The sequence below is a fragment of the Pyxicephalus adspersus genome, chromosome Z (genome assembly GCF_032062135.1).
Source record: "Pyxicephalus adspersus chromosome Z, UCB_Pads_2.0, whole genome shotgun sequence".
NCBI lineage: Eukaryota > Metazoa > Chordata > Amphibia > Anura > Pyxicephalidae > Pyxicephalus > Pyxicephalus adspersus.
In genome coordinates, this window is record NC_092871.1 from 84,453,663 (window position 1) to 84,467,340 (window position 13,678).

A 13,678-nucleotide genomic window follows, 5' to 3' on the forward strand; every position below is an offset into this window, starting at 1 on the left:
TACCTAGCCACTAAATTCTTACCATGGTATTTCTTTACAGTGTTATGGCTGTAATGGCTATATTATGAAATTTTATTGGTATTTGTTCTGAATATTGAAACTTGCCAGTAGCTGCAGCATTTCCCACCCTCGGCTTATACTTGAGTCAATCAATTTTTCCTGTTTCCCTAAGTAAAAACAGGTACCTCGGCTTATACTCGGATCGACTGTTACTCTAGTAACATAATATCGGGTATATAATTATATTATATATATATATATATTACATTTATCACTATTTTTTTAAATGTAACAGATTTTTGTGATTTTTTATTTAAAGTGTATTGTTAAATTTGTTAAATTTATTAAATATTGGACATGTTTTGGTGAGTTATGCCTAAGAATTATAGGCCTACAAGGTAAAATAAATTTCCATGCAAAAAAATTTAACACTTTTTGCATGGAAATATGGACAGATTTAGAACACTAGGGGGGTTATTAAATCAGGCCAAATGTGTTTATTCAAGCTGTCATTTCACAAAGGTTTTGGAAATGCATCCCATCAAGTAAAAAAAGCAAAATTGTATTTGTTTTTTACAGATCTGCCAACCACAGATGATTTGAGATTCAAGACTGTAAAGGAGACCTTTGTAGATGTAGAATGGGAGCCATTGGATATCTCATTTGACACATGGAAACTTATCTTCCAGAACACTGTGAGTAAAGAAGTTTTATGTGTATCCTAACAGAACCTGACCCTCTCAAAAAAGCATCTTGAAAATTTTATAACTTTGCTATATTATTTGCTTTATTTCAGAAAAAGCAAAATGGAGAGATAAGCACGAGTCTGGAAAAATCTGTCACCTCCTATACTCAACACGGACTTGCTCCCGGAGAGACTTATGAAGTATCAATCCATGCTGTGAAGAATAACACACAAGGACCACCCTTGACCAAGCTTACCACAACAAGTAAATTCTTATATTTTGTTCGTTTTTACACTTTATAAATACACATCGGTATTTTGCCATTATTGCTTCCTTGGGAAGGGAATTGATTGAAGGGGTGAATATGGGTAACCAATTTATAGCAGAAAGAGAGGTCCATTTATTCTGTTTCTTTATTGTCATCTGTTGGTTTCATTACCGCATGAAAATTTATGTTGTTGTTGACTGCAGATGTATGTTGTACTATAAGAACCATCTAACTGGCCAAACCCAACCCTGATTTGAGTTGGGAGGCACCATATATGATCAATCCATGGTATGGGGGTAAGGTTTGAGTTTAACCCCACCATGGATCCAACTACAACTTCAATCATTTCCTATCTTTGCCAATCTATGTTGAAATTAAAATGGACGAACGGTGGCTGCCATGTATCTTTGCTTTGATCAAACGCAAACCTGTCCCTTAGTTTGAAGATTCTCAACTCCTTCAGTAAATGAGCTCAATTATCACAACATGCCTGTGTGATTCTACAAGATTGCATTCAATGGTGGAACAGATTATTGCTTTCTTATTCTAATACATAACAATAAGAAAAAGGGAGGTGACTGAAGGGGTGAATATAAGCAGGTGGGAACAGAAGAGATCCATTTCTTTTTTTTTTTTTTTTTGTCATCTGTTGGCTTCATAGACACATGTGGGTTGCAGATGTATGTTGAACTATGGTAACAGTGTAACTGGCTAAACCCAAGCCTAGTTTGAGTTGGGTGGCACCATAATTGGTAAAAGATTTGTACTTTACGATTGAGGTTTAAGTTTGATCCCACCATGGTTTCAACTCCAACCTCACCCATTTGCTATCTATGTTGAAATTCAAATGGAGGAACATTGGCTACCATGTTCCTTTACTCGGCTCAAACTCGAACCTATTCCCTAGTTTGAGGATTCTCAACATAAGAGCCCAATTATTACAACATGCTTATGTGATTCTACAAGATTCCTTTCAACCCTGGAACAGATTTAAGTCATAAACTAGGAAAAATGAACTGAAAATATTCAAACTTTTCTCAAGGAATCTCACTTCTCACCACATGTCTGTCCACTGGTCTTTGTGACAAAGAGCGCAGTGTTGGACCCGTAGGTCTTAATGGAAATGAAAACACATGACTATAAGTGCCAATAGGAAAGGGTGGCAAATATTTAAGTCAAGCCAGCTGCTTCGTCACACAATGTAAAAATAACAGCCATGACCTATTTCTCTCCGCTGCTAAGACTGCTTCCATTTAATCAGACTAAACACGAACATGTCTGCTCCCCCATAGTTACAGAGACTTGTGAATGAAAATGAAGGTTATAAATCAATAAAACTGCTAGACCCTTAGTGAGAGCAAAGGTGGGGGGAACCACATAAATGGTGCCTGGAAAATCCATCATTTTTATGGTATTGTGTTTCGAAATGCCTTGCCTCATTTCCCAATACCCAGTTCAAGGCATTCCTGAAGGATTCATCCATAAATCTGAAAAAACAAGAGTTTACTATAAAAGTTTCACATTAAATGTTTCTTGTGGCAGACAGGAAGGTACTAAATCCTCCTTTAAAAATATACAAGCATACCATTGATTTGCTAATGATAATTGTCCCCAGCATATGTGTTGCTTCATACGCACAACAGTAATAGACTTATTTCATTATTCCTATTCTACAAACATCAATTTGAAATGATTACTCATGCCTTAGGACAGAAAAGCTTGGAATTATGCACTGAAGCACAATTGTTCCAAGGCGGGTTTTGCTTTCATTTTTGACATTTACAAAGATGTAAGCAGGGGCAATCGGAAAGATATGTGGCTTTTCTCCCACTTTCTTCCTGAAAGAAGCATCTTGTTTTAAGTCGATGTGGGTGCTAGACATGCAAATTTTTTGAAGTCATTCTGCAAAACAAGCAGTAGATCTGCCATTGTTCAACCACATGATGTCATCTGTAGTCTAGGTCTTAGGCCAATAAACATCATCTGTGAACCTACCAAACCTTACAGTGCATATTTGTCTTTGTAAAAGTCATGCTACAAGAATACATTCATTATTAAGCAGATAATAAATGACTTTCAGCTTGTTTTGTGCACTGGGTATTATAAACATATCGCTTTTTAATAAAATATTATTCCCCTTGATTTATCAGTACTGCTATGTGACTTTGCAACCATGTTATATCTACATGTGCTCCAACCATGGCCAAGGTGGGTTTCCCAATGGAGACTCAGTAGACCATGACTGGATAGATGAATGAGCTACCGGAACCTAAAAAGTAATTTTATTCCCCATTTAAACACAAAGAATATTGAAATAAATAGACCAAACTACCTGCAACATACAATCTTTTGATTCTTTAAACTTTTTAAAACCACCAAAATGGTAAAATCCCACTGGAATTTCTAATTTTGAGACTTTGAAGGGTCATAATTTACAATTAGACATTGGCTTACATTTCTAAAAAATTCCATGTAACGTTAAAGATGAGAATGAAGTTCAATGCTAAGCGTATCATCCATATGGACAATGGCAATGATAAAACTGGTTTGCCCTTGGTGAAATTTATACCATGGGTTAATCTTTAACTTAAACATTTTTCTTTTCCAGGATTGGATGCCCCCAGTGAAGTGGATGTGAAAGATGTTACAGACACCTCTGCCTTTATAACATGGGTGAAACCTCAAGCAGAAATTGACGGCGTTTCTATCACTTATGGAACAGGAAATGAGCCCAGAACCACCGTAGAACTCTCTGAAGATGAGACTCAGTTTGCCATGAACGATCTAAAACCCGACACTGAGTATGAAGTGATATTAATATCCCGACGTGGAGAAATGACAAGTTTCCCTGTCTCAGAGACCTTTACGACAGGTATTTGGAAAACATATTCTTACAATATTCTTTATTCTACACCCTAAAGGTCTTAAACATTATAGATACCTTCATGTATACAATCTGCAACCACATTGCAAATCAAACCTATTAAACAGAAGGAAAGAGGCACTGCAAGGTCAGCAGGCACCTAAATTGTATAGAAAAAGGAAGATCTGGGCAAAACCAGAACCAATTATATATAAATTTCATCCACACCGAATGTTGTTCACATAATATTTCCTCCTCCTGTTTATACATTGTAAAGTTGCACAATTACTACTGTTTGAATAAACATTACCACTGGGGCATTGTCCTGTTGGCCATTTACAAGGTCAGTACCTAACTGACATGACACTTTTCCAAATTAGCCACACTAAAACAAACAGAGAACTCTAGGAAAATTCTAATATATTTTCAGATTAAGGCAGCTCTGTTGACATTGGATCCATAAAATAACATCATCATTGGTGTTGCTGTACATAACTAAATTTTTCATCGGAACCTGAGGCTGATGTTTGGCCTGAGTTGGAGCAAAACTGAATATTACCTTGCTAACCAATATGTGCACTGAGGACAGTTGCCCAAGACTTCCACTACTGGTACAGTGGTCTTTTAATTGGTTGGTGATTGTCCGGGAACTGGACCACCCCTGACACTAACAGCCAGGGAAAATGCTTATATAGTGGAGAGAATTCTCATTAGATTGTGGTTTCAGGGCAATTATACATTCAGACAGCCATAAAAATGCTCAATATCCCAAAGCCGTTTGGCACAGGGCCCCACTGTTGACTACAACCACCAATGACTTGTATTTGGTTAAAAGATAAATTGGCTATATTGGAACTGAATTAAATGTTGGATGCTCAGCCTAAATCTGAGTTGCAACACTAATCATGATGAATTTATTATTACAACAGTTGACATCTAAATCCAGATAAGGTTCCTTAACTACAATGAGATTTACTGCAAAATGTATATTGTGTCAACTTCATCAATGTCCACATCATACATTACTATACACTGCTTGTGAAATCTTGTTTAGAGTGCAAACCTAGGGAACCTGTACTTTGGCCATTGAAGTTGTCAGTGTTACTTTTTGATAGACATCTATGATAGCCTTATAAATGATACCATGAATTAGTTATTCATTATGATAATGGTTATTTTTAAGATCTGGACTCTCCAAAGAACCTGAAGAAGGTTGCTCAAACTGATAGCACTATTACAATTGAATGGAAGAATACCCAGGCCAACATTGACTTCTACAGGATTAAGTTTGCCCCACTCTCTGGAGGTGATCATGAAGAAATAACTGTGCCAAGGAGTAATCAAGCAACCACCAAAGCAACACTTACAGGTCAGTAGTTTTACCATAATGTTTTGTAATAAATTAAAATAAAGAAGTACTAAAACCAAAAAAAAAAACATTTGTACTTGGGTTTAGATATATTTTAAGCCTAGAGTTATTTTATATTTTAAGCCTAGAGTTGGTTATTAAACACAATGTTGTATTTGTAAACCTCTCCTAGGTCTAAGACCCGGTACTGAATATGGCATTGGATTGACTGCAGTAAAACAAGACCGAGAAAGCTCTCCAGCCACTATCAATGCAGCAACTGGTAAGTCATAAGAAAACCTTGGTATTAGTAATGGTGATTAATGCAAATTACCCAACAAAGTCACTGTGTACTGCTATGCACACCTTCTATCTCTGCTGGCCACTACATACTCAGTGGCTTCTATCTCTTCCCAATACATCACCTTTTCCTATGCTGATATGTTGTTATTACATAGGATTTTTCTTGTCACCTACTTTAAACATCCCCCATTTCCACTCTCCAGCAGTACCAGATCCTTGTCAATCCATCAATCATATTGTTTTTAATCTTCCCCTCCCTAACCTAGGCCAAATGTTCCACAACCTTATCAATAAACTATCCTATTTTACAAAAGAACACCTTTCCTTCTGATGCATGCAATTGATTTTTCCATCCAAATCTTTGAGCAGGCACGTTCTTTAGGGATCCTCCAACTTGCATGCAATATGTCCCTGGTTATGGAGATCTGACCAAGAAAATCAAGGACAATTGTAAGGACTAGCTTGCTCACTACAAAGTGATTGTGTTTTGACAAGTGGACCAGTGGCATACATTGCTAGGTGCTAGGTCACCCAAAATTAAAACTCAATATGCCTGGTTGACTAATGAAATTTCACTTGGCAAATTATCATTCTGTAAGGAATAGTTCACTTAGCTTAGTGAAGTGTTTCTCAACCTTTTTACCAATGGGAAACCTTTGAAATAACTTTCAGGTCTTCAGGGAACCCCTGCTATATTATCCACAACTCCTTAAGAGTGGTGGTCAGTAGGAGGAATGCATCTTACATTACGGGTCAATGAGAAAAATGTCACTGGGACAGATTTTCAAAAAAATCAAACTGACCTGAATATCACAAACTGCTCATTGCTAAAGTAACATGGAACTCTGGTTAAGAATCACTGGCTTAGGGAATGTGGTGGAAGTTCACTTTGCAAAGAATACTGAATCATGTTCAAGGTAATGTAATTTGTTTTTTGCATGCATATGATTGGATGTCTAAAGCCAGTAGGGCTTCACCCCAATCACAAAGCCAAGATAAAATTCCCTTGCCTGGTGATATTTCCTTGTATGTATTAACTAAATCAATCCTAATTACACTGCCATGATCAACAAGTATGACTATTAACAAACCAAATGTCTTATTTCAGACTTAGATTCACCCAAAGATCTGGAGATTGCTGGTTCCACCGAAACAACAATGAATGTGCATTGGATAAAACCAGTAGCCAAATTTGATCATTATCGACTGGTCTATATACCAGTTGGTGGCAGCGAGAGCGAAATTCAGGTTCTAAGAGATGCCACTTCCTATATATTGACTGGACTTGAGCCTGGAAAGGAATACAGCATTTCGCTTATTGCTGAGAAGGGTCGACATAAGAGCAAACCGGCATCTGTAGTTGGTAGTACTGGTAAGTAAAGCCACTTCAAAGAATTTAGGAGCTTTGTTGCTATATCATCCTATTGACTAAGGATCAAAAGCTTAACGTTCAAGGGGTTGAGTTACTCTGATTTTCTTTTGTGCCTTGTTTCAAATTGTTTGTTACCAAAGGAAAATGTCACGTGCATCAAGAAATTATTCTTACAAATATTCGCCTAATTTGAATTTCTAACCCACAGAGTTTCTTTTAGTTTTACAAGAACTGCCAAAGTGTCATCGAGCGGTGCTACTTCCAAAGAATAATACGCCTCTCTTTTATCTTGATTTTAACTTTAACTTTAACTTTTTTTGCAGATACTTGAGTCTTCTTGGTTCTTTAATCTGTATTTGCTCTTGTTAAAAATCTTCTATGTTTTTTTTTTTTTTGCCGTGACTGCTAAATACATTTACCAAGATTTCAAAACCAATAAGAGGAAATGTAAATTTTTATAGTATGTTACTTCCCCCAAGTAGCGTAGTAAGGGTTCCACAGGGAACTGATCTTTAACGCAGACTCCAAAAGGTTTGACCTTTTCAAATTTCTGAGAAGTCACCTGGTAGAGTCATCACCAGGCGCATAACAACCTCCAGTTTCCATATATTTTGCAACTCTGGAGACACTAGCCTGGAAAAATCAAATGGGGAGATCGACATTACAAGGAACATATCAAATGATGAGTGCTGTGTTAGGAATGAGATCATGGATAGTAGATTTTTGACAAGATACAACATTTACCAGATACATATTTAACTTATGGTTTGTTGTTTCTGCATAGTTCCTTTATCTATCCCCTTGTCCATAAGGACCCCATCATGTAATCAGCTTTACACTGTATGGACAAAATTTATGGACACCTGAACAAAACACATATTTTCAAGATTGATAGACTCCTTATTGAAAAACCATGGTCATTAAATTGTTGGGGCTATGCCACCTTAAACCTATCTAGGAGGGCTTTCCAAAAGATATTGGGACGTGTCTACAGCCAAAAGAACATTTGTGAGGTCAGATACTGTTGGATGAGAAGACCTCAAATTTCAATTATCAGTAGGGTTTAGGTTGGGGCTCTGTGTAGGGAACTATATCTCCATACCAAACTGGTCATGCCATTTTCTTATGGAGATGGTTTGTACAGTGACATAGTCATGCTTAAATGGATAAGAGCTTTCCCCAAACTAGACAAGGATGGAATGTCATTCACTGGGAACACTCAAACTCAACAATTTGGTTTTGGAACAGGATGTTTACCAAGCTCATATAGTTGTGATGCATTTCACTGTGACTCCAAAACAGATGAAGATGGAAGATGAAGGAAGGTGTTCTGTGATTCTAATATACTTCCTGTCCTATGATGACAGTGCTCGTCCATAGTTTTATTACCCTAGAACACCTTGGGACAGAAAAAGTGTTACTAGCTAAAATCATGCCACCACATCTGTCTATGGGTTGAGATACACTTTAAGTCATAATATATTATACCTGGGCTAATAAATTCCACAGGACCTGGCAAGGTCAACAGCTTAGCACATCAGGGGCAGATCCAAATGAAACAACAAGTTGGTTCTGGCAGGGAATACCCTGGAAAATCTCATAACAGTGAAAGCCAATGAAAATCATGATTAGAAAAAAAGTTGGTACAGGCATCAAAATTTTTTTCGAGGCAAACTTCCTGGGCTCCCCTCCTCGATGTCTAAATCTTCCAGCATTGCAAAGTCAAGTTATTGGTAATTGGGGCCCAGTACAGAAGTACCCCTTGTCCTCATCAATGGTAGCCAAAGGTTCAATAGTCAATGCAAGCAAATTCGGCAATAAAGATAAATAACAGGCACCAATTAAAGGTGTGCAAATATCCCTTTGAAGAAGTGGTGACCAATCAGAAGAAAGCCGGGGGTGTAGAAACGAGATTTTTTTTTTTGCACCGGTGAAAATGTATGCATATTTGTGCATATACTGAAAAGTGGGTAAGGACAGATCCCCTAAAAGCACATAAAGGGTGTAGTTAGGTGGCTTTGAGTTATTTTTTGATTTATAAAGAAAATAGGGTTAAACTCTAAGCAGATATAACAAGCTGTGTACCTGACTCTGTGTCAGCTAATCTTGGACGAAACCACACAGTGAGCCAATTTGTGGCAATCTATAGTTTCTTCTTCAATGTCTAGTGATAGACTGGAGGTAGTTTGTAGTATTTAATTGTAATTAAATGCCTTTCCTGCCTAGACTATGACTGTAAGACTCACAAACTATTGCATTAGTCTCTTTGCCTGGAGTTTAACTTTAAGCCACTCATAAAATTGTAAGATCAGGTAAAAAAAATACAGAAAATACAGAACAAAGTGTTATTCCACTTTATAAACTGGGAATAACACAACTTTTCTGTCAGTTGCTAACTTTTATAGTCTGCAAACAGAAAATGGCGTTGGTAATACTTTTTTCCCCTGCACATATAATCCGCTTAAAAGCACCGTGCCATTGTCAATGAAATCAATATAGTCAGCAACGTTTTATTTAGTACAGTCTTGGGAATGGCAGACAGATTTCTCAATGACTGAACACAAGGAAAAATTCTGAGAGCGCTAAGGAGCTTTTAGTGATTTCATCTCTTTCATCTGGTTTTCATGCATTCATCATGTGAGACAAACACTGCCTATCCGAATCAAACAGAGCCCATCATCCATTTGTCTATAGTCCAGGAATATGCCCTGGGGTCTCCGTCCTGAGAGAATCCATGTGCAGCAAAGTGGAAAAAAGTGATTAAGATTTAAAGACAATCTTAACAAGTTGAAGTCTGAAGCGAGCCTTTGTTTTAAGGAAAGACCATCTTAAATTTTATTCTGGCATGGGAATGCTAGCCAAGCAGATTTACTACAATGCTGGCATTCACAATGTGGTGAAATGTATTCACTAAAAGCGTAGACCAATTTATTCACAAGTTAATATCAGTCTTCCTCCTGTAAGGCAAAAGAACTGGGAATAATAACAAATTCAATATGAATCTGAATGAATCTGTGTAACCTTTTATGCTCTGTATAATCTTTTCCTTTTTCCTAAGCTACTTTTTTCTCCTATTATTGGGCATAGTACTATAGTAAAATGTACCAACATAAAGTAACAGAATCTTTGGAACAATTGTTTTGTTTCCTAAGTCCTAAAGTGAACCCTGGGAAATGCCAAAACTACCCTTGAAGTTGGCCCTTTAATGCAATTTCCATCCCCCTCTTCCCCTACATGGCAAAGGATAGGTTCTTGTTTTCATCCAGGGTACCAGTAAAATACATTTTTTCCTGACTACAGTTTTCATTACTTTCATAGTTTGCCCATCAGCTGGTGCTCTCCCCTTCCTGTTGGATCTCCAGGTTGTGAGTGGGCCCTCAATGTCTTCACTTCCAGTGCAGGACTGCAGGTCCTGCATAGAATGTGATGACATCAGAAAGCCTAAGAGCAGTAAAAACAGGAGGCCGGGGGAGACCAGTCACATGAAGAGGAGAAAAGTTATGGATAATGGTACTAAAACTGATTTTTATTATTATCCAATCATACCAGTCTCTTATATGAATATTAGTATTTACCCCTGCATTAAGCGGCAGCCAAACTGCAAGGGTAATCTAGAATTAGCCCAGAGTTAAGCTTTACATTTATGGATAAAATTATCATGAAATTATAATCTAAATCAGTTTTCTAACCTTGGAGAACCATTGAAATAACTTTCAGTTAGGCATTCCCTTTTTTAATTACTATTCCCACAGATCACAGTACATTAGTGTGGTGGTCAGTGGGAAGAACTCCTCTTACATTGCTGGCCATTGGGAAGAATGTCACCCTTACAGATCATTTCTGTCACTTATACTGACCCAAGAGGCACAAACTGCTTATTGCTTACCCCTATCAACCTCTGGAGGTACCCTGGTTGAGAAATTAAAATACCTTAACACATTTTTGAAGAACAAATCTATATCCATGGGAAATGAAAAATGAATGGTTAAAGTGTATCTAAATCCAACAAAATGTAAAATGTTTCACCTTACTATGCTTTAAATTGTGCAAGCATTGTTAGTTTTCTATAATCAGCCGGTTGGGTGACAATGCTCATGTACGCTGATTCTTTTATGGAGCAACATTGTCACTTTAGGACTGGCAGTGTTGTAGAGCAACAGAACAACTCCCCCTCTCTTCTGTAGAAATTAGTTCTTTTTTGTCATTCTCCATCTTGCAGTATTCACCAAAAGTATGCATGCAAATGTCCATAATTGTTTCAAACTTGGTGAACTAATCATGGTCCTTGTCTCTAAAAACTCCATGGTTTTCTTTTTCCTTGGTTTTTATTATTATTAATTTCCATTTTTTACTCTTTTTTTAGGTTTGCATTTCTGCACTGTGTGTTCAAAATTTAATTTGATGAATGTTTTTCTTTATTAACCAATAATCTAACTTTAGCTGTCTTCCAAATATGTTCACCGTCCAAGGTACTGTATATATTAACAACCTATTCTCATATTCAGAAATTCTGCGTGAGCTGGGCGACTTGGTGGTGTCCCAAGTGAGCTGGGACTCTTTCAAACTCACGTGGGTAGCTCCAGACAACAACTATGAGAAATTTGTGATTCAGATTCACGAATTAGAGGATGGAGAAGAACCACGAACCATTGTGGTTCCTGGAGACCTTCGCTCTTTGGAAGTGCCGGACCTGAAGCCGGCCACAAAATATAACATCACGTTACATGGGGTGATTCGGGGAATTGACACCAAGCCTCTCTTTGGAGAAGCTTCTACAGGTATCAAATGCTGGAATGCTTTATATTCACCTTGGGGAGGTGGGGTCACTTCTTTATTTGCTAGCCACCAGCTATACACCTAGTGCACCATTTGCATCCACAAAGGCTTTTTTTGGGGGGGTTATCACTTTTCTTTGCAACATCTGCTGCTGATGCACTGGGCTAAAATGATAAAAAAGAACTCATCCCAAATCAGTCTTTTCATGGATTAGTTTTCATGAGCTGTTTGAGGGTTCTGCTTGCTTGCTTTGCACTTTTCATAAGAAGGATAATTCTTAAAAAAATAAAAAATGTGACCGGGGATTCAAACTCTTAAGATAGTTAAAATACTTTTAGAATTTGTATCTCTGCACCATGGGATCAATGTTGATCTATCTTCTCTAGTCTTGGAGACCTTTCATTAGGGAAAATGAATATGTAGAACAGTGTTTCTCAATTATTTTAATATAGGAATATAGGGGAATCCCTTGAAACAACTTTTAGATATTCAGGGGCCCCTGCTATAATTTCTATATTCACAGTTCATTGGCTTAGTGGTCATTGGGAACAATACCTCCTTCATTGATAGCAAGTGGGAAGGCTGCTACCCTTGGAGAAAGCCAAAATGATCACTGGAATCTGTTAAACTGAGAGAGAGTCACAAACTGATAATTGCTCAAGTAACCTCTGGAGAAACCCTTGGATTCCACAGAACCCTGGTTGAGAAACACTGGTGTAGACTATTTGGCTTTGGAAGTCTGGGGTAAAATCCTAATGTATTCCGAAGAAATTTGTAAATATCCAATTTTTCATAAAATAATAACTTGCAGAATAGTTTAGTAAAAATATCCTCCTAATGGGTTCCTCAGAAACCAAAGTTGGTTTGTTTGAGCCCCAAAGTATAACTCAAGACATTTCTTTTTTTTAGCTTTGCATAGAAAGTGGAAAGTTATCCTATAAGTTTTAATTACTGACTGTGTCTCCATTGGAAAGATTCAGCCTCCCTTTTTGCCTTCGAGAATTAAAGTGAAGGAAAAATTCAGAAGTGAAACCTTCCAACAAGGACACTTTCATGGACAACTGTATTTGGACGGAATTTCCTGCTTGGACAGGAAGTTAAGGAACCTTCCATTCCCAGATTATTAAAAGTATATGGTCAATTAGAACATAACCAATGTGAATTAGAAAGAATTATTTTTCAAATCATTAAAAAACCCACAAAAAAATATATTGCAACAGTAAAATGACTTGTTCTTTGGCATCCGACTGTGTAGTTTGGATGCAGGGCGATTATATAAAACGACAGATGCTTTAGCATTCATCTGCTTTATTCATTCATGCTCTGAGCTTTACATTGCATGTACATGCCAGCATGTTAAACTGCTTACGCGGGTCTATTCAGAGCTTCATGGAAAACTTTGGCTTGAGTGAGGCCTTCTGCTACATCTCTGAAATGTGCACCAGACTTCTGCTTTCATCTTCTGGCGAGGTTTGCGGGCTGCTGACTAGGCATCCATGTGGGTGTTGTTGGTCATGCAACAATTTAATCGAATTACATTTTTCCTTGCTCAGAAAACAAGCCAGAAGTTGACAACCTTTCTGTCACCGGTATCACACCTAAGAGCTTTGACTTGTCCTGGACAACCACACAAGATTCATTTGATGGATTTGTTGTAGAGGTTACTGATGAGGACAGGTCACAGGAGCCAATGAGATTTAATGTCTCTGGCGATCTCAGGAATACTCTTATCTCAGGGTTATTACCCAAAACTCATTACACCATCTACCTCTATGGTATTGTTCGTGGTCAACGAATGCAACCTATTAGTGTCTCTGCAACTTCAGGTATTGGATCTACATTGATTTATTTCACCTTTGGGTGTAGCTTTTCTTTGCAGCTTCCATGCTCATCTCTCATTAGTTCCTGTATGTATGTCCAACCTTTTCATTTCTATGCCAAAGGCGTAATTTACTAAGAGGCTACAGTTCTACATCGAAATCTAAATTGCAGCAATGTTTGTTATTAAGTGGATAAAAATGCAGGGAAATTGTCGTCTTCCCATTTAGCTGGGTGCCCCTCC

General features: G+C 37.5%; 1 protein-coding gene across 1 annotated transcript in view; it reads left to right on the forward strand.

The window, feature by feature from the left end:
• The window catches only part of TNC (tenascin C), an 86,616-nt gene that overhangs the window by 36,384 nt on the left and 36,554 nt on the right, over positions 1-13,678 (forward strand). The window contains exons 5-12 of the mRNA XM_072431554.1: positions 580-695; positions 797-950; positions 3,563-3,826; positions 5,001-5,186; positions 5,359-5,448; positions 6,577-6,840; positions 11,346-11,618; positions 13,170-13,442. Of these exons, the coding sequence (XP_072287655.1) occupies positions 580-695; positions 797-950; positions 3,563-3,826; positions 5,001-5,186; positions 5,359-5,448; positions 6,577-6,840; positions 11,346-11,618; positions 13,170-13,442 (1,620 nt within the window). The remainder of the gene's footprint in view (positions 1-579; positions 696-796; positions 951-3,562; positions 3,827-5,000; positions 5,187-5,358; positions 5,449-6,576; positions 6,841-11,345; positions 11,619-13,169; positions 13,443-13,678) is intronic.